Source organism: Wyeomyia smithii, chromosome 3 (genome assembly GCF_029784165.1).
Source record: "Wyeomyia smithii strain HCP4-BCI-WySm-NY-G18 chromosome 3, ASM2978416v1, whole genome shotgun sequence".
In the NCBI taxonomy this organism is placed as follows: domain Eukaryota; kingdom Metazoa; phylum Arthropoda; class Insecta; order Diptera; family Culicidae; genus Wyeomyia; species Wyeomyia smithii.
In genome coordinates, this window is record NC_073696.1 from 119,890,091 (window position 1) to 119,912,424 (window position 22,334).

The 22,334-nt window shown below is 39.5% G+C and overlaps 1 protein-coding gene across 2 annotated transcripts; it reads left to right on the forward strand.

Annotated features, from left to right (window-relative positions):
- Nucleotides 1-18,473: 18,473 nt before the first annotated feature.
- On the forward strand, nt 18,474-21,039 carry LOC129732653 (glyceraldehyde-3-phosphate dehydrogenase 2). Of its 2 annotated transcripts, none has more exons than XM_055693709.1 (2): nt 18,474-18,631; nt 19,448-21,039. In XM_055693709.1, exon 2 carries the CDS (start codon nt 19,467-19,469, stop codon nt 20,463-20,465), a length of 999 nt encoding a protein of 332 aa, XP_055549684.1. In that variant the 5' UTR covers nt 18,474-18,631; nt 19,448-19,466; the 3' UTR covers nt 20,466-21,039. The 2 variants fall into 2 exon arrangements, with proteins under 2 accessions (XP_055549684.1, XP_055549685.1); XM_055693710.1 differs by lacking the exon at nt 18,474-18,631 and adding an exon at nt 18,765-18,788.
- The last annotated feature ends 1,295 nt before the right edge of the window (nt 21,040-22,334 follow it).

Sequence of the window (22,334 nt, forward strand, 5' to 3'; positions counted from 1 at the left end):
AGTCGCCAAAGGCAACATAGAAAGTGAAATAAATCATGAAAAAACACAGTACGACTTGAACTGCCTTGCAGAACGGTCGCATTTTACCAACAGCTCGAGGCTTGTCTTAGACTACCGAGAGATATTGGAATTTTTCCGCTTTCAACAGGTAATCTTTTTTAAAGAGTATCTGTTGAATCGCAAAGAATTGAATTTGTTTTAAACGTTTAACGAGTGATTAATGTGTAAATTTGTGTTGACAAAATTTGTGAAAAGTGAAAGTGAAGTAAATTTTGTCCTGAAATGCCAGGACGAACCAAAAAAGCTAGCTTTGATGCGGCTACGAGGAAACATGAGGCCTCTCCTTCGAGTGATTCAGAAAGCAATAGGTATTCGCTTCTTTCTACTATAGGGGATCAAGAATTTGAAGCTTCTCATTCTGAGCGAAATGCCGGTATGAAGAAAGCTAAAGTTCCACCTATTGTGGTAATCGTTGCAAATTTTAAAGCTTTTCGTTAAGAACTTTCATCATTTCTTTCTGATGTGAAAGTTAATTTTCAAATTGGCCGCCGAGGCGAAATTCGTATTTTGGCCGAATCTTTTGAAGGCCATAAACATCTATTACAGTATTTGACTGAAAAGATGTACAAATTTTATACATATGATGCCAAAAACGAGAGACCGTTTAATGCTGTTTTGAAAGGTCTTTCAAATGACCAAACTATTAATGAAATTAAAGAATGTTTGACAGAATTACTTGTTTTTTTCCCGAACCAAGTTATTTTGATGAAACGCAAGTCAAACAAATTTAATAACACTGGAATACACCAGGAAAATTACTTGGTACATTTTGATCGTATCAATGTAAGCAATTTAAAATTTTTAGAAAAAGCACGTGTTTTATTCAACGTGCGAACACAGTGGGAAAACTTTAAGAGACATGGAGGCATCCATAATCTCACGTAATGCCGGAATTGTCAAGCATATGGTCATGGAACTCGTAACTGCCATATGACAACAAAATGCATGATGTGTGGTGACTCTTCCCACACAAAGGACATCTGTCCTGTGAAAGAGACCACTGATAATTTCAAATGTGTTAATTGTGGAGGTAAACACAAATCAAATTTCTTTGATTGTCCTGTTATGTCAAACATTATTTCTTCCAGACAGCGTAGGTATTCAAAACAATATGCTGTCAATAATATTAATGTGGGTAATCAAAAGACTTTCAATACTGTCCAGGCATCACCAGCCGTTCCTGTAGCTAGTGTGTCTGTAGGTAATATTTCAAATTTAGAAAAAAACAACAAATTAAAAACAAATAATCCTGTTCAGGCACCACCAGGCATTTCATATGCTAGTATCCCTTCAGGTAAAATTTCGAACTCAAACAGCAACAAGCCTTCGTGTTTGGTGCTGAAAAGTCACCAGTATTGATTTAGGTAGTCCAACTCCCGAAAAGATTGACTACCTACAACAATCCATGCTGCAGCTGATGTCCGCTTTGTTGAACTGTTACTCGATGTACGAGGCTGTATAAAATTTACAACTAATATTGTTATGAAATTGAAATTCAGCAATGAAGCGAAAGAAGATGATTTTTTTTAATTTTTTAACAACGCTTTTAAAGCCTAACAATAAACTAAAAAGTAACCCCAACTATATAGTTCACAGGTTCGATAGAATTAATTTTGCCGGAGGTGGAGTTGCAATAGTTATCCACCGTCGAATAGAACATAGTGTTATGCCCCATCGTGAAACGAAGGTTATTGAAAATTTGGAATGGAATTCGAAACAGATATTGGTATTTTATTTAAAGCCGGAGTGTATTTACCTTTTCAATGCACTGGTGAGCATAAAAATCATTTCAAGGGAGATTTACAAAAACTCACGAGAAATAAATCTAAGTTTTTTATCATCGGTGATTTTAATGCAAAATATCGATCGTGGAATAATGCACAAAGCAATTCCAATGGAAAAAATATTGTTCAACGATTGCTCGGCTGGATTTTATTCAGTTTTATTTCCAAATGCTCCTACATGTTTTTCTTCTGTTAGGAATCCATCCACAATTGATTTGGTATTAACAAATCAAAGTCATTCATACAGTGATTTGTTAACTAATGCTGATTTTGATTCTGATCATCTCCTATTACTTCATTCGTTGTTTTGCTTTCGTCTCGATTAGACGCAAATTGTTTATCTCCGCTTGAGTTCGCAAAAAAACAATACACGAGTTATCATACGGGTGTTTTTTTGTCGATTAGTTCTTGTGCTGCGCGATAACAATAGCCTGTTATATATCGGCAGAAACATCTGCACACTGGTAGGGGCAGGCTACCCCGCCAGTGATTCGATACGCAGCTGATATATCAGCAAGAATAATTCTCCCGCACCGCGGTTACCCCGCTAGCAGCACGGACCATCATACGATCGAGCGAGTGGAAGTCAACTACAAGTGGCATCTACAAGGTCGCGTATAGGACACGGCCACTGCGTCTCAACACGAAGCTGGATCGTCATTGTTTGTTCTGCGGAGACGCTCGATTAATTCTACTATCAGCCGTGAGGTCGTGACTTAGACGTTCGGTGACGTATTACCTTTAGATTTTTTACTATTATTATCAATATTATTACTATGTTATAATATTATTATTAATATTATTATTGATATTATTATTGTTATTATTAATATTATTACTATAATTATTATTATTATTATTATTACTATTGTTATTAGGATTAGTATTACTGTCTTTTTTTTTATTTGATCCATTGTAGATTGAAAAATTGTTTTTAAAATTTAACATCAACTACTTGAACCCCCCCCCCCCATATTCGAATATTTATCGTTTGTGTGCGGTAGAGCGTAACGCTCCCGCAAAATGGACGAACAGCAGGTGCAACTTTTCCTGGAGGTGGAAACAAACGGGGAAGAAATTGAAATTTCTCCCATCAGCTCACCCCTACCTTCCCCTGTGCCCTCCCCTTTGCCAAGTCCTGTACCAAGAGTACCGGAAGTACGGGTAAAAGCTTACCCAGATGCCGCTGGCGGTCCCTACGTCGTTTTTTTCCGGCCCATAAAGAAGCCATTGAATATTATTCAAATTGGCAAAGACCTGGCAAAACATTTTTCGGCCGTAACCGAGATTACGAAGGTGAGGCCGAACAAACTGCGAGTTGTCGTGAGTAGCTTGAAGCAAGCAAACGAAATTGCTGGCTACGAGCTCTTCACGAGAGAGTATCGCGTGTACATCCCTGCCAAGGATGTAGAAATCGACGGTGTGGTTACCGAGGGGAATCTCACTGTCGATGACATTTTGCGTCATGGAGTTGGCTGTTTTAAAAACCCCTTGATGCAAAGTGTAAAGATACTGGATTGCAAGCAATTGCATTCAGTATCCATCGAAGAAGGGAAGAAGAAATTCCTCCCTTCGGATTCCTTCCGAGTAACATTCGCCGGATCCGCGCTGCCGAACTACGTCCGCTTGGACAGGGTTCGTCTACCTGTACGCCTGTTCGTACCGCGGGTCATGCATTGCCAAAACTGTAAGCAGTTAGGTCACACAGCCACCTACTGCTGCAACAAGGCACGCTGTAGCAAGTGCGGAGGCAATCATGCTGAGAACGCTTGCAATGGGGATACTGAAAAGTGTCTTTATTGCGAGGGAACTCGGCATGACCTTCCGGCATGTCCCGCGTACAAACAGCGCGAGGAAAAAATTAAGCGTTCCCTTAAGGAACGATCAAAGCGCTCTTTTGCAGAAATGCTTAAGAGGGCTGAGCCACCCTCGACAGGAAACATCTTTTCCTTTTTGCCAACCGATGAGGGTACATCTGACGATCCCGTCGAAGGGTGTTCCTATGCCTTGCCAGAGGGATCTAGGAAGAGGAGAATGCTCAACTCTCCTAATCTTTCTCGTAAAGGTCGTAAGATAACCCCTAGCGGAATGACCAATAAGACAACACAAAAAGGAAGCGGTGAAGAAAAACCGAAGCAAGTACCCCCCGGTTTTAATTTCAAATCAAACCAGGAGTACCCACCGCTTCCTGGGGCACCAAAAACCCCTCGTGCACCCATTTCTCGATCAGAAGACATAAAAGAAACAGGGTTTATAAAATTCTCTGATATTGTGGACTGGATATTTAAAACATTCAACATACCAGATCCCCTTCAAAACATTCTTCTTGCCCTTCTCCCAACAGTGAAAACCTTTTTGAAGCAACTCACAGCAACTTGGCCCCTCATTTCAGCTATCGTATCTTTCGATGACTAATACGTTGAAAGAGGTTAGGAATTTTGTCACTGTGTTACAGTGGAACTGCAGAGGTATCATCCCCAAATTTGATTTATTTTCACATTTGATAAACACATACAATTGTGATGCGTTCGCGCTTTGTGAAACTTTTCTCAATTCAAATGACCAACTTAATTTCCACGATTTTAACATCATTCGTCGAGATCGAGACTCACACGGTGGAGGGGTACTTTTAGGGATCAAAAAGTGCTATTCTTTTTTCAGAATCGACCTCCCCTCGATCTCGAATATTGAAGTTGTTGCCATTCAAACGAATATGAATGGAAAAGACCTTTGCCTTGTTTCGTTATATATTCCCCCATCCGCGCGGATTGAACAGAAGCAACTCCTTGATATAGCAGAATTGCTTCCCGCACCTTTTTTGATTTTGGGAGATTTTAACTCTCACTGTTCGCTATGGGGGTCGCTGTACGACGACAACCGATCTTCTTTAATTTGTAACTTGATCGACGACTTCAATATGACACTTTTGAATACTGGGGAAGCGACCCGTGTACCTAATCCTCCAGCACGTGAAAGCGTGCTTGACCTATCCCTCTGCTCGACATCACTTGCGTTAGATTGCCAGTGGAAAGTAATCAACGATCCCCACGGTAGTGATCATCTTCCAATCGTTATATCAATTGCTAATGGTTCAACTCCCCCGAACCCAATCAATATTTCCTACGACCTTACACGTAATATTGATTGGAAGTGTTATGAGTCTATTATAGCGCAATCTATCGAGACTCACGAGGAACTCCCTCCGGAGGAAGAATACGCGTTCTTAGCTGGCTTGATAATCGACGCCGCGACGCAAGCTCAGACGAAACCGATACCCGGGATAACGATTAGACAACGCCCTCCCAACAAATGGTGGGACAAAGAGTGCTCTGAGCTGTACGCGCGAAGGTCCGCGGCGTATAAGGACTACCGGGAGTACGGCACTGTCAACCTACTACGAAAGTACGAGGCACTGGGCAGGCAGATGAAGAGCTTAGTAAAGGCGAAAAAACGCGGGTACTGGCGGCGGTTCGTAAACGCGTTGTCGAGGGAAACAGCGATGAGCATTCTTTGGGATACCGCCAGGCGCATGCGGAACCGTGACGTTTCGAATGAGAGTGAGGAGTATTCAGATCGCTGGATACTCGATTTTGCCAAAAAGGTCTGTCCGGACTCTGTACCGGAACAGAAAACCTTTCGCGACGCGTTATTAGTAACTACGGAAGAGCCTCTATTTTCGATGTTGGAATTTTCAATGGCTCTCCTGTCGTGCAACAATAAGGCTCCAGGGTTAGATAGAATAAAATTCAACCTGTTGAAGAATCTACCCGATTCTGCAAAAAGACGCTTGTTGGACTTGTTCAACAAGTTTCTTGAGCTAAATATTGTTCCGCATGACTGGAGGGAGGTAAAAGTCATTGCTATTCGGAAACCCGGGAAACCTGCCTCTGATCACAATTCATATAGGCCGATTGCGATGCTCTCTTGCCTCCGGAAATTAATGGAGAAAATGATCCTCTTACGGTTAGACAAATGGGTCGAAACAAACGGGTTACTTTCAGATACTCAATTTGGCTTTCGCCGGGGCAAAGGGACGAACGATTGCCTAGCGTTGCTTTCTACTGAAATTCAACTAGCCTTTGCTCGAAAAGAGCAAATGGCTTCTGCGTTCATGGATATTAAGGGGGCTTTTGACTCTGTCTCTGTAGAAGTTTTAAGCGCGAAACTTCATTCGCAGGGACTTTCACTAAATCTGAATAACTTTTTGCTCAATTTGTTGTCAGAAAAGCATATGTATTTCTCACATGGCGATTCGACAACTTCCCGAATTAGTTACATGGGCCTTCCCCAGGGCTCATGTTTAAGTCCTCTCTTATATAATTTTTACGTCAATGACATCGATGAATGTCTTGCAAATTCATGCACGCTAAGGCAACTTGCAGACGATAGCGTTGTATCCATTACTGGTAGCGAGGCTAGCGATCTGCAAGGACCATTGCAAGATACCTTAGACAATTTGTCTGAATGGGCTCTTAAGCTGGGTATCGAATTCTCTCCGGAGAAAACTGAGTTGGTCGTTTTTTCTAGGAAGCATAACCCAGCTCAGCTGCAGCTCCTACTATCGGGTAAAACGATCTCTCAGGTTTTAGTCGCTAAATATCTCGGGGTCTGGTTCGACTCTAAATGCACCTGGGCTTGTCATATTAGGTATCTGACACGAAAATGCCAACAGAGGATTAATTTTCTTCGTACGATTACCGGAACCTGGTGGGGAGCCCACCCAGGAGACCTTCTAAGGCTTTACCAAACAACGATATTGTCAGTTCTTGAGTACGGCTGTTTCTGCTTTCGCTCCGCCGCGAACACGCACATTATAAAATTAGAGAGAATACAATATCGTTGTTTGCGTATTGCCTTGGGTTGCATGCAGTCGACCCATACGATGAGTCTTGAAGTGTTAGCGGGTATTCTTCCGTTGAAACATCGTTTTTGGAATCTCTTTTACCGGTTGCTAATTCGATGCACAGTTATGAACCCATTAGTAATTGAAAATTTCGAGAGGTTGGTCGACCTTCAATCTCAATCCAGACTTATGACTTTATATTTTGACTATATGGCTCAAGATATTAATCCTTCTTCATACGATTCCTCCAATGTCGCACTTTTAGATACTTCTAATAATGCTATATTCTTCGACACCACCATGAAACAAGACATTTCTGGTATCCCGGATCAATTGCGACCCCAAGAGATCCCTAAGATTTTTTCGAATAAGTTTAAACATGTTAGTTATGATAAAAGGTTTTACACTGACGGATCTAATCTAGATGAGTCCACTGGCTTCGGTGTTTTCCACGAAAATTTTACCGCCTCCTACAAACTCGATGCTCCTGCTTCCGTGTACGTCGCAGAACTTGCTGCTATTCAGTACTCTCTTGGAATCATCGAAACCCTACCCACAGACCACTACTTCATCTTCACAGATAGTCTCAGTGCCATTGAGGCTCTGCGATCGATGAAGCCTGTGAAGCACACCCCGTATTTCCTGGGGAAAATACGACGGTTTTTAAGTGCTTTAACAGATAAAAATTACCGGGTTACCTTAGCGTGGGTCCCTTCTCATTGCTCGATTCCGGGTAATGAAAAGGCTGACTCTTTAGCTAAGGTGGGTGCTATTGATGGCGATATTTATGAAAGACCAATTGCTTATGATGAATTTTATAGCATTTTGCGTCAGAGAACACTCAACAGTTGGCAATCATCATGGAACTCAGATGAACTGGGACGGTGGCTACATTCCATTTTTCCTAAGGTATCGACGAAAGCATGGTTCAAGGGGTTGGATGTAGGTCGGGACTTCATTCGCGTGATGTCCAGACTTATGTCCAATCACTACACGTTAAACACGCATCTCTTTCGTATAGGGCTTGTAGACAGTAATCACTGCGTTTGTGGCGATGGCTACCATGACATCGAGCATGTTGTTTGGTCGTGTACCGAATACTGTGGTGTTAGGTCCGAGCTTATAGATTCCCTTCGGGCCCGAGGAAAACAACCGAGCGTACCCGTTAGAGACATTCTGGGAAGCGGTGATCTCCAGTACATGACACAGCTATACTGCTTTCTGAAAAACGCTGACATTAAAATTTAAAATTTTCTTTGTCTATTTGTCAGATTAAGGATACAAATATGCTATGCTGAAGACACGGAAACGAAGAGCCCGCATCTATGCTTACACAAATATTTTGAACCCACAACAAACAAGAATACAATTGCTCTACCAGTTGAAATACAAAGTTCCAAAATAGTTTTAAACCAAAATTGTATCTCCCCTCCTCTCACCTTAAATCCCCACTAGCTCGTAGTCGGCCGCGAGAATAAAGAAAAGGCCTCCCTCTTTTCCCTGCTAACGTAGAATTAATACGAATTGTACTTGGCTCAGTAAAACAGAAAATGTATCGAGCCGTGTCAAATAAACTAATTTAAACCTTAAAAAAAAATCTCCTATTACTTTTTCCATATCCCGTGAAACTATTTTTAATTCCACTGGGTCTGCGTTTAATTATCGCAAGGCCAATTGGGATCGATAAAAAAAAAGCTTGAATTGTGATATTGCTTTACAAAACAGTGCTGACATTGACGGAGCATTGGATGATTTGTGCAGTTTAATACTCGATGCCCGAAACTTCCAAAGGCTAGAGTGAACTTTAATACACCAATCATTGACAATGAGCTTCAACATTTTATACGTTTAAAGAACATACGGAGACGTCAATATCAAAGAACTCGTGATCCTGCTTTGAAAGTTATTTTTAAAGATTTACAAACGAAAATCAAACATAGATTCACTTTCTTGCGAAATGAAAATTTCATGAGAGAAGTTGAACAACTAAAACCATATTCCAAACCTTTTTGGAAGCTTTCGAAGGTTCTTAAGAAACCTTCAAAGCCCATTCTAGTCCTCAAGAATGGTGACCACATATTTCTTACAAATGAACAAATAGCTCAAAAACTTGCCCAGCAGTTCGAGAGTGTTCATAATTTCAATTTGAACGTAATGAGTCCTATTGAAAATGAAGTATCACAAAAGTATGATCACCATCAGATCACCACTCAAAAATTTTTTTCTGAAGAGGTACTAGAAACAAACTTGAATGAAATACGAACTATTAACAAGAACTTTAAAAACATTAAATCTGAAGGTTATTCCACTGGAGCTGCTCTTCTAGACATAGAAAAAACATTCGATAGTGTTTGGCATAAAGGTTTGATAGCTAAAATGTCCGATTTCCGTTTTCCTCTTTACATCACAAAAATGATACAAAGTTACTTGACTGGCCGCACTCTTCAGGTTAACTATTTGAATAATAAATCTGATAGATTGCCTGTTAGAGCTGGTGTACCTCAAGGAAGTATCTTGGGCCCAGTCTTATATAATATTTTTACTTCTGATTTTTCTGATTTACCACCAGGATGTAAGAAATCTCTGTTTTGTGACGATACAAGCACTTCCGTAAAAGGAAAAAGCCTTCGTGTTATATGCAGTAGGCTGCAAAAAAGTCTAGGTATATTTTCTTCATATTTGCAGAAATGGAAGATTTCTTCTAATGCATCAAACACAATGAATTATTTTTCCCCATAAACCAAGAGTTTCTTTTCTCAAACCCAATGCAATCTTAAATTGGTCTGACCAAGTTAAATATTTAGGGCTAATTTATGATAAAAATCTTACCTTCAAGGAGCACATTGAGAAAATCCAAACAAAGTGCAATAATTATATAAAATGTTTGTATCCTCTTATCAACAGAAATTCTAGACTTTGTCTCAAGAATAAACTGTTAACTTACAAACAAGTATTTAGACCAGCAATGTTATATGCAGTCCCCATCTGGACAAGTTGTTGTACAACCAGAAAGAAGATGCTTCAAAAGATTCAGAACAAACTTCTGAAAATGATATTGAAGCGTTTTCGCTGGTTTAGCACGAATGAACTACACAGGCTTACTAATGTGGAAACATTAGAAAATATGTCAAACCAAATTATCAATAAGTTCCGACAAAAATCGTTGCAATCCTCAATTATAACGATTAGCTCACTTTATAGTCAGTAAGATAGGTGTAAGATTAGATTAAGGTTTAATTTTTAATTCCTTTTTTTTTCTTGACAAGTAGGTTTACAATTTTTCTACAATTATATTCACTTAACTGCGGAAGCAATTACAATCTTTTAATGAAATATAGTTTAAAATATATGTAATAGTGTTGATATGTCACCGTTTGTGGCAGAACACACAATAAAAATTCTGAATTAATTCATCACAAAACATCCCCCCCTATTAAAAATAAAAATCACGAAAAAAATCGTAAATTTTTGGCAGCAAAAACTTGGACGTAGTGCCAAAATCGAACAGGGTCTGTGTATTACATTATTAAAACTGGTTTTGCCCTATAGCTTAACATGGGAAAAATGATAGATTACAACAAAAATCTATGTCCCTTCTTTTCATTTGAATGTTAGTATTATACTTTAGCCTATGGATATTCCGTCGCAATCACATGATCAGTTCAGACACGCTGTTTGTTTCAGCTTTAAAGATACACTTGACGCAACATATCACGTTTTACTAGAGTACTATCGAAGAAAAAGTAGTAAAGCAAGTAGTATTTGCAGTAAAAAATATTTTCGCTTAGAAATGCTGTTTTTGTTTTATAATTATTGCAATATGGTTTCTATAAATATACTAACAATATACTAACAAATACTAATAGTACAACAACTAACAGTAAACATCATGAACATTAGTAGCGCTTTTGCTTTGCGCTTAATAAAAGCACAATGGTGTCTAGGAAACTGTTGTCACTCATTTTATGTGCGTTTCTGCATTTTGAAAGCAGTTTCGCGTCAAGGCTTGACGAACTCGATACATCTCCCTGGAGTATCCACAGGATTTTTCCCTCAACAGCCTTTTGCTCTATTCGTAGTTTCTCAAAAATTCGTGTTAACGAAAGGTGGTGTACATCTACTATGGTGGTCCACCAGTTGTGCCACGCTTCCAGAGAGTTGGTTGTCCGCGGCAGTTTTTCCATTACCGGCTTAAAGTTCGACCATAGTGCGGAATCAGAAAAATCCCAAAAATCAGATTTTGAACTCATTTTTAGTCAAAACTTTGTCAAGCAACTTTAACACCAAGCGCAACGAAACAATAGCGAATATGATTTCGACAAAACTTAACATTTTAAGGTCGGTACATTTGATCATATGACATAAAAGGTAGATAATTATTAAGTTTGTGATATCATTTTTGAGTAAGATAAATGTATCACTTGCGAAAACGTTTAAGTTTTATTCAAACTACCATCAATTTTCAATAATTTTTCGGTCTTTCGAATGATTCGGCCATTTGTGTTTCGACCGTTTGTAGGTAAACCCTTTTTCTACCATCACAAAGAAAGATTTCATTTTCATGCAATGTTGATTTTCTCTTCCTCCGTTTTTTTATTATCCGTCGGGTGCAGTGAAAACGTGTTCTTTTGATGTTCTCTGTTTCAAATTTTCTGAAAATGTGTTACTCTGAGTTTCATTGTGTGAACTGTAATAGTGTAAACTCGGTTTGTGTATTGTACAGTAGCATTACGCGACGAAGGAATTTCAGCGTTTCATTATGATAACGACTGCAAGCGTCACGTTGATAACGTCATTTTTGCTTTACCAAAGAGAGGATGAATATCATTTGGTTGGATTTTCAGAAGATTTTATTGCGTGACCGTGAACGATGCGTGAATGATTTCATCGGAGTATGACAGCTCGTTTCAAGGATAAAATTCTAGTGTGTTTGAAGAGGCGCTGCGTTCATTGGAGGGGAAAATTGAAGAAGATTGGTTGTAATTTTCACAGAATTTCGGCAGCGAAAATGATTTTCATCAGCCCTGTCATTATTGTTGGTGATGTGATGTTTTACATACTGGGTCGGGATCCATCGTCAGTTTGGTGTTAAATAATTATCACATTTACCAACAAATATATTATAAGTAGTGAGTTCTCACTCAACCCGGCTAGCTCTTTGTGGTGCCTTCTCAGGGTCGGCAACCGACTTTTGGGGGACTCAGACAACCCGACGACTTACCGTTGGCGAAGCGGAACGATCAAGAGACGATTAGCGAAGGGTTACTGGCTCTTTATAAAAAAAAAATGGAAAATACATTCTAAAACTATTTATTGAGTACTCATCTGTACAGCGTTGGGGCCCATTGATGATCGATGTGCAGCAGGAGAGGATAGGGACATCCTTCGATGCCGCGCGTTCCAGTTGACGACGACTGCTCAGCAGAATCACACGGCTTGCACCGGATGCCACTGGTATCCCGCGGCTCACATGGAAGATCCACCGCAACGGGGTTGAATGCCTTGGTTCTAAGTAGGCCGCCTTCAAAACGCCCACGTGTTGAGCGGCGCTATGGGGGTAAGCGCAAGGAACGGATTCTGGCACCTCGTGGCCTAGCGGTGAATTGAGGTTGCTCTGGACCACGGGTTTAGATGGCCCTAACACCCGACCGTTGACGCTGGCTGACCAAATCTCGTCACCACTTTTTCGTACTTTCACCTTTTTCCGGCTTGACTTTTATTTTCCGCGTCTAATCTATTCGACGGCTAATTTCAGACTCCCTCTATCGATCTGTCATCTTCCCGATCTTGCTCTCGTCCTCTCTCCCTCTCTCTCTTGTCCTCTCTCACTCTCTCCTATCTCCCTACCGGATACCAAGTTTTCGTGCAGTTGTTGAAGTGATCTTACTTTCAGCTGTACGTAATCTGGATCATTTAAGGGGTGGGCTATTTAGTGCGGACTTTTTTGCCGTCTTTTGCCGTTGCGGTTTTCCCGTTACAAATATTTTTAGTTTTTTAAGATTATTACCGTTTGAGGAGTGAGGCTGTCCCTTCCCTTGGCTGTATTTAACGAAGCCTCTAGAGCCTCCGTGATAAGCCCCAACATCTGGTCTGGATGTTCCGGGGTGGACGCCGAAGGTCTCTTTTAAGTTCCCAGGGTGTACATTTTGACAGTGCCCCCTCATTTCCTCAAACGGTAACGTGTACATGCAATATTTTTTCGCAATTTTTCGAAGCCTAATTATTGGTTGAAATTTTTACGGGTTAGTACACTTACGCTATGTTAAACAAAAATACAATTATTCATTTGGCAAACAAAATAAACTAACAACAATTAACAGAAAAGAGCCAGATAAACAACCAAATTACTTTACTTAACCTAACTAGAATTAAACATCTAACTAGAATTAAACATCTAACATTAAATATTTACGAAAACCAAACGTCTCGTTCACGGTACCGTTTCGCAATTCGAAATTGTCCGGTAACAATATCTAATACTATTCAAACCAACTCATGATTCGTGAAGATAGGCATCGGAATCGTATGCTTAAAATGGCATTAGAGCTATTATCTTAATGAGAACATAAAACCGCAACATACACATAAACCCCAATCGATAGAATCGAATTCCTTCTGGTCGTAAATTTCTAATCATAAGACATGTGATCGAAGTAATTCAGGTTTTCTTGTATGATATCCCACCAAGTATATCCCGGTCGATATGGTCTCAATTGATGAGCTCTTAAGCGCGCAGTAGCACGACTAACATGTTGTCTGTCACGAAACCGTACGTGATCGCCTCACCTTAACTGGTAGAAACGAATCCTTTTTGTTGTTGTGCATTTACCAAGGAGGGTTTTTACTAATTTTGAAAAATTTTCTGAATTCTCTCTACAGCAGAGATCCACCATGCCTTCAACAATCTGCCTCGCATTCCTTAATGAACTTTCAGTATACTTAGTCATGACAGCAACCTATGTACCGTAAATCATAGCAGGTGCTATAGCAGAATCGTATATTACACGACCTATGATCCAACTCGGTTTATAACGCCTCAGAAGATCCGAAATCGCAAACGAGATACGAGCGTGTTCTGACTGTCATGGGTCGCTCAAGCTTTGCTGTAATAGTAATTCCCATTTAGCGCAAAGGGTAATTGCTTGAGGGTTTTATGTGTTAAAATGATATTGAGAAGTAAAATTCATCGCTCAACTTAGTGATTATGGATTATGGATAGTTCGGCATTTTGTCAACAAACTATATTTTGGCCAATATGTATAACTGTATTTTTTCAATTATTAAGGCTTTGGATGCATGAAACTTTGCCAATTTTCAACTTAAAAGGTAACAATCGCATCAATAACTAAGAGATAGTCGGCGTTAAATGTCGTGTACCCGAGTGTCTGCGTCAGTAGGAGGGAATGGAGCGGTCATGCATGATGCTTCGGTGTAAGCGCGTCTTCGGACAGGGACAGTTTTGCTAATATGAATGTTTTCGGAATGTACTGACTTCGCGAGTTATATCCAGATATTTGTTAATGTCTCACTCGTGTAGTCGAAGATTTCGTTCGGTCGATAAATATAGTGATTATGAATACGCGATGTATACCTTCCAAAGAACCGCGTCGGAATGGTATAGACAAATAGTTGGATGCTCTGAGTGACAGATGCGGTTTCGAGCGCGACGAATGCAGAGAATCTCCGCGTGCAACATTGCTCGAATCCATTAATTGTCACCGTGTCACCGTGGTGACATACAAATACCTCCCTTTTCACCACAGTCGCTGAGATGCAGAGACATACTCGTTCTGGCCGTTTAGCTGAAGATTGCCTTCGGATACTTGTCAATATTCGTGCCAACCGGAGAACATTCTTTGAGGGTATTCAGGAATAGTAACAGATAAATATTTTATCATTTGGATGCTTCTGGTGTTGAATTGCATTCGCGCGCATCGCTCATATAGGCCCGCGGGGTCTGACAAGAAAGCTACTCATCGTTCGTCTTCGCTGTCCAACTCAGTCACTTACCACGGTGACTTAATACTTCCTTTCCATCGCAGTCGTGAAGATGCAGATGTAAACTCGGTCTCCGACAGCAGTGACTGTTACACCTCCTTCCTTACTACATTCTCCCTACCCTAACGATCGTAAAAACGTGGCCGGCGCCGTTGTCGATCCATACAAAGCGGCTACTGAACTGTTGTACCCTGAAGAAGTCATATACCGTCTGCCGGGGTGAGATTAAGCCACGGGGGTGAGATTGAGCCAAAACGGGAAATGTTTGTATGTTAAATTACTTGCGATTTCCAAAACCCAATACCTCAAATTCAATACTTTATGAAACATGACATATTTATTCACAACTTAAAATGGAATATAGATAATATCAGTGAACTGTTTCGCTTCAAGAATGTTTCAAAGTACAGGGTGAAAAACATGCGCAAGTAACGTTATCCAAAAATGTCCCAGGAAAACCAACCCGATCAAGAAATCACATCAACTTACTGCTCAGTTGGTACGTTAGGATGTCGTCTCCAATGTGTTGAGGAAATATTATGTATTGAATCTGTGCCGGCTCAAAAAATAATGTTTCTCCAAACTGTACACTTTTCGAGCCCTTTTGGGGTGAGATTGTGCCAAGCTATTTTGAACGGCGCAGTGTGTGGAATTCACATTCACGACAAAATTATATCAGTATACACCAAAACACTTGCATTGTTTACATTTGGTATGTTTTATTCCCCACAGCATAAGGTATGTTGTCTAACTATGGTATTTTTTGAAATAATGACTAAAAGCTTGAGAAGCTTACTGTTCTCAATTGTTAGATGGAAATTTTCAATGATTGATATTACTTATGGAATGTAACAAAACTTTGTACACCAATTCTATATAAATAGATGACTTTTAAAGCGAAGAAGGAGGGTTGTGGGTACGTTTCTAGAGGTTTTGAGATCTCCAATAGAATATACAGTTGTCAATGACACATAATAATTGAAACGAAAAGTCTTCTCAAACTTCATGCCCTAACGTTTTCCCTTTTTAGGCTACCTGGAGACCCCACTATGTGTATAGAGACTGTCTATAAGCCACGTTCTCATAACTAATTACTCTATGTATCAATTTGATCCAGCCATACATTTTTTTATAATTCATATGAAACATAGTTTCTGATCAACCCCCTAAAGCCCCTTAATAGACCACGTTGTTTATGGTCGTCCCTATACTTACTGTTTTATCATGTTAGTTATGTGGATTGTTCGTAGACACACTACTGTTCATTTAACAGGTATTAAATTCAACTTTTTGTTTTTGGCACAATCTCACCCTATAGAAGGGGTGAGATTGAGCCAAAGTTTATGTATTTTTAGCAAAATTATAGTTTATTGTAACTTAACCATATTTGTTGTAGTTGTTAACAAAATATTCTAGAATGCATTGGTGTATTTTGGATCGAATTCTTTGCTTAAATGTGTGCGTTACAAGCTTGAGAACAAAAAAGCATCATTTTTTGGCACAATCTCACCCCGGATGACGGTACGTGATTTCTTGTGCAGCTTCTCTCGGTCAGATCATGCGAAATGTGTGGTCGTCAAACTCAAGCTCAAGCTCTTCCTCTCGTTAGAATTAGTTATTTGATTTGAACCAAATTTAAAATCACTTTCTTTAGTTTTTCTGGATTCCATTTTTAAATAATTTGGATTTCGCTTCATCCGTTATTTTAGAGTATTTTTATTTTTTATTTTTATGGCGAATTTTTATTTTTTCTGTTTCATTTGTACATAAGAAATTTTTCAGCCCTTTTGATATGATCTAACAATGATATGATCTAACATATATAATTTTGACTGATTCTGTCTAATTAAAACGTTTCAAACCATTGCAGATATTCCTCGTTAAAACTTAATCGTAATAATCTGGGTTTTCCAGCTTCTAGGAGCACTTCAGTTTAAATAAAATTGTTCTGTTCTTTCTAACGCTTTTGGTTATTTCCAGCAAAACTTGAAATCATGCACCTATATTTTTCGTAAATGCTTGAGACCTGAGACTTCAAACTGGTTCTAGCTGACTTTGGAGATATTTTCTGGTTTCTTAAGTCAAAGTTTGAAATGCGTTTGATAATATGTACGGAAATTTTGGAAATTGTAATCGGCTCCATTTGTGAATGGTCTGTAAAATTTATTGCTCTGTTATTATTTTCGTTTCTTATGTCAACTGTCGTGCAAAAGTAATTTTAATTTTTTGTAGTGAAATTAGAACTTTTTTTTTTGTTTAGAATAGGTTTCGGGAAAATTTGATGACCTCTTTTCATTTTCCATTTTTTCTTACCATTGACACGTTTTTAGATTTTTAGTTTTTTTCCCTTAAGATGTGTTTGTGTAATTTGGATTGATTTTTTGATAGAAGCTTTTGACCTTTTCCCGATGCTCAATTACCAATCATTTCCTGCAACTTTCTAAATCATTTTTGTTTTTAGTCTCATCCAACTTTGAAACCAATTCCAGCAAAATTTGGAATTGATTTATGCTTTTCCCTTTTTTAAACTTTTGGTGTGTTTTGCAGCGCCTTCAGGCTAAATTTTGATGATATCGTTTTCATTTATGGCTTTTCTGGTATAGATGGTTTTGGACTGAATCTGAATTTATTATTGTTATTTTTTTGCTGACATTTTTTATGCCTAATCACTAATAACCTGCAGAACCAATCGTTTTTAAATTTTTTCTTTGTATGAAAATTCCAAGTGGACAAAAAAAAAGGGGGGGGGGTCAATATCCACGGTTGTCCACAGAGGGGGATAGGGGGTCTAAAATTTCAATTTTCTGTCTAAATGGAATGTGGACGGCCAGTACGGGCTACTTCAGCTCTAATTTTGGATAAGAAGAACTATAACGCTTTAGTATGCGTTGACACTATAGCAATAATTATACAGCAATCTGAAATAAAGCACTTCGATTTGGAGAAACTTCTTAAGGAAGAAAAACAGATAGTCCATTTAGAATTGCATTCATCAAAATTTTCGATGCAACAACATTCACAGAGATAACATTTTTGTATAGTAAAAGATTTCAAAATAGTACCAATTTAGTTGCATAAACATTAGTAATTTAAGAACATGCACTGGTGTAACAAAAAATAATCACCTGTAGTACTGTATTTTGGGGTTTGTTGCGCAATATGATCATAATGTATTTATTCAGCTTACTTTCTAAGGGAGCGTAAATTAAAATATGGGTTTCTTTAAAATAATTTGACAAAATACGTAATAATATGATTAACCAATATGCACTTTTTACTATAAAATTTATTCATGTTTAATTTAATAACTTTAGGTATGTAATCTAAAAACCTTCATCTACAATACTGCCCATTTCATTTCATTCGTACAAAGTAAAGCTCTCCGCATTCTCCAATCGACACACATTTGAAGCTTTCAGGCCAAATGCTTTCGCTTCCCCTTGACTTTGACTGTGTTTGTTTCCTAGTTTCCGCAATCTTTTAGACCACCCGCCACCCACTTGCCAGCATCCACACGTAAAGCCGCATCGACCAGTTCGTCTCTACTGTTATTTTAGTTCCTACACATACGCACATACACACTCGATGACCATTATGTTAGTTCCTGCTATAATTTGACCTTTCGATGGTAAATCGAAATAGCGAGAAAACGAAATGAAAATTTATTTTTTGTTTATTTGTTTAGCATCCACGTTTTTAGTAGTTTCCATTCAAAATGATAACGGTTTCTATCGTGATAATCTGCAGCAGTGTGGGTTACAGAATGGAACATCGTTTCCCCTGCGCGAATTTCTTCCACGATCGATGACACGACCGGCTAGTACAAAACGCACACCGTGACATGGGGCGAACATCATCCGATTAGTGCATTTAACATAGAATCGGTTGCCCTTGATTCGACACTCAGCTCTTGGAAGCCGACGGGAAAACACGTTAGTTGCAAACGGTAAGTACTGAATCGATCTGTGCAAAGTTGATTAAGTAATAGAACAGTGATTTGATAAGTTGAATTTAAAACTGAGTCCTATGTTGTGCAATCGAAATTTAGTTCAAGTTTAATCAGAACCGGTGACGCTCTGGTGATTAATTTGCGTGCAACGAATGTGAGTGAGGTGCAATACTTTCTGCTGGAGGTTTTACCGGCACTTGTGGAAAATTGAAGATGGCGGTAGTTTTTTTTCCCAGCACCCGACTAAAAATCGAAGAAGCCTTTGAAACGTTCCATCTTTCTTTTATACGATGATTAACCGTTTTTTCTGAAACTAAGAGCTTAATTTTAGTAAAAAGTAATTGAAAATTCTTCAAATTTGAACGGATTTAAAAAATTTTAAAGAAAAAAAGAATTAAGACAATTCCCTGTCATTTAAGGTTAAAAGAGTGGAAATGTAAAAGAAAACATTGATTTCTCGAAAAAAAAAATCTGCGAAACAAAAGTATCGCTTTTTTCTCCATTCGACCTCTAATTGACCTTAGTCGCAATGTGGATGTATCATCATCATAGCTTTCGTCATGATGGTGTGCGCGCTCTCCTGTTTTTCATTCATACATTTACCTAAAGGGGAATACGAAGAATCCTGCTAAATTAGATGGGGCTGGGTTAATAAAAACTAAAACTCAATACCTACTATAAAAATCGGAAAAATATGATCTTCCGTTTGATATTTTTGATTTACGAAACAAGTAAAATTTGTCTATATTCGTTTTGTTGTCACAGATAATTCAATTAAATGCTAATGCCATTTTTTTTCTGTTATATACATAGTACTAAAAATCTTATCAACATGTCGAAGATCGGAATCAACGGATTTGGCCGCATCGGTCGTCTGGTTTTGCGTGCTGCAATTGCCAAAGGCGCTCAGGTAGTGGCCGTCAACGATCCTTTCATCGGAGTTGACTACATGGTGTACCTGTTCAAGTACGATTCGACTCACGGTCGTTTCAAGGGAGACGTATCCGCCCAGGACGGTATGTTGGTTGTGAATGGCCAGAAGATCCAGGTCTTCCAGGAACGTGACCCGAAAGCTATCCCATGGGGCAAGGCTGGTGCTGAGTACATCGTTGAGTCAACTGGTGTATTTACCACAATTGACAAGGCATCGGCTCACTTGGAGGGTGGTGCCAAGAAGGTTATCATCTCGGCTCCATCAGCCGATGCACCGATGTTCGTTGTTGGTGTTAACCTAGAAGCTTACGAAACATCGATGAAGGTCGTATCGAACGCTTCCTGTACCACCAACTGCTTGGCTCCACTTGCCAAGGTCATCAACGATAACTTCGGTATTCTGGAGGGTCTGATGACTACTGTTCACGCTACCACCGCCACCCAAAAGACCGTCGATGGTCCATCTGGCAAGCTGTGGCGTGATGGTCGTGGTGCTGCCCAGAACATTATTCCAGCAGCCACTGGTGCTGCCAAGGCCGTCGGTAAGGTCATCCCAGCCTTGAACGGTAAGCTGACTGGTATGGCTTTCCGTGTCCCAACCCCGAATGTGTCGGTCGTCGATTTGACTTGTCGCCTGCAGAAGCCTGCTTCGTACGATCAGATTAAGCAAAAGGTTAAGGAAGCCGCACAAGGACCTCTAAAGGGAATCTTGGACTACACCGAAGAGGAAGTCGTTTCCACCGACTTCGTTGGTGATACCCATTCTTCGATTTTCGACGCTAAGGCTGGAATTCAACTAAGTGACACTTTCGTCAAACTTATTTCGTGGTACGACAACGAATATGGTTACTCTAACCGTGTCGTCGATCTGATCAAGTTTATGCAGACCAAGGACTAAATAGCCTACTACCCCTGTCCAGCTACATTAACAAAAACACTTCTCTCAGGGCTTGATGCCACTGATCTGTTGTTACACATAGACACTGCGTATCATACACTTACAAAACAAGAACAGAAACCCAACACCTCAACTACGTCAAAGTGTGATCCTCCTGTACTAACGGAACAAAAAGGAGTAAACCAATGATTAAACGCACCCAACAAAACAATTACACACATCTGTTTAGTTGATAAGATTAATGATAATAATTATAACTTTTAATTGCCGAAAAATGCTGAAAATTAGTAATACTTGTTGTGTATTGTCAAGAAATTCATACCCCAAAATATGATCGCTTAAGGTTAGAGAGAGACAGACAAAGGAGCTACTATATATTAGCGCGCATTGCTGACCCCGGCTGCGCCCACGAAGCATAACATCGCTCAGCGTAAACTCGATCGTGGGCATTGAGCAGCAGGGACACGGCAAACAATATCGTAGCAATAGTCAGGTATTTCATTTTGAAAATGATGCATTATGGAAAGGAATAAAGAACCTAGATTGTTACTAGTCGAGTCAATAACAGTCAGAATGTGTTTTAGCCAGTAAATAATATCACAGCTTGATGCGTTGCATGTTGGAATCTTTTCACTCTATACCAAAAGTAGAATAGCAGTTGAAAAGTTTTCGAGTTATGTGTTTTTGAATAAATTAGTATTGAAAACAGGTAGGACGCACAGAAATGGAAGCATGTAAGAGCGAAAAAAATACCTTTTTTCAAATAATTGAAATGCCTTATTATACCTTATTCTTTACAATCAGAGATGCCCGTTTTTTGAAAAATGTCTACAACTGCTGGAAAGCCGGAAAAAATCTTATAAAAATCTATCTGTAGTTCGAAAAAATTGCACTCTCAAAGGCGAAATTCTGCACAGATTTGGAGAAAAACTGCACAGAAACGAGGAGGCTCAGATAAACTTGTGTAGAAACGATAAAAAATTGCAAACTACTGCGAATCAATAGAAATCTGCACACGAACCGTAAAAATCTGCATCTGATATCCCTGTTTACAACCAATATTCATACCTGCAATTCGGCGAGTCAGATAAAATTACTGAGAGATTACTGCGGGTAATGTATTTATGTTCATTAAAAGTTGAAGTAAACGACATCGGTAGAGTTGGTAGAGTCCGTAATGTCCGATTCCACCTGAAAAGTTCTATTTTATTTCCGTACAGACTAGATCGTGGTTCTTTCTGAACCTAATGGACTGGATGCTTTCGTGGTCCGGCCCTATTTCATGTTGATAAAACAGAATATGGTTTTAAATGGTGAGCTGACAACCTGGATGGAGCGTCGAAAATAATTCCGGCCCTCTCAAGTTCCTATCTCGCACCTCCACAAGTCATATGATTACACTATACTGGACATAATATTGTCATCCGACAAAAGCTTAGTGAGAAGGTATGACGCGATCATTGACGCGTAAACCATACTCCGGCGGTAGAGGAAATGCTTCGCCAACTCGAGCGTCTGTTCACCAAGATGATCCGGCTCAAAACAGCGTCTGATCTTCAAGATAGGAGCGGCTAATCAACGTCTTGGTGTCATCGTGGGACTCTAAACAGAGCTGATACGGTGGTCCCCCGGCGATACAGGGGGTTGGGGAAGGCCGAACATGCCACCCCGGCAAACAATATGTTACAAACAACGTAAGAGATAATACGGACCGGCACAATCGGCATAGACCTAGGCAGCGAAATGAGGACTAGGGTTGGAAGCTTGGGACATAGAACTGCAAATCGCTCTGCTTTCCAGTATGCGACAGAATTATCTACGACGAGCTGCATCCACGCAACTTCGAAGTCGTAGCGCTGCAGGACCTTG

Excerpts from the sequence above, each read along its gene's own strand:
- LOC129732653 (XM_055693709.1), top strand. The coding sequence starts at position 19,467 with ATGTCGAAGATCGGAATCAACGGATTTGGCCGCATCGGTCGTCTGGTT.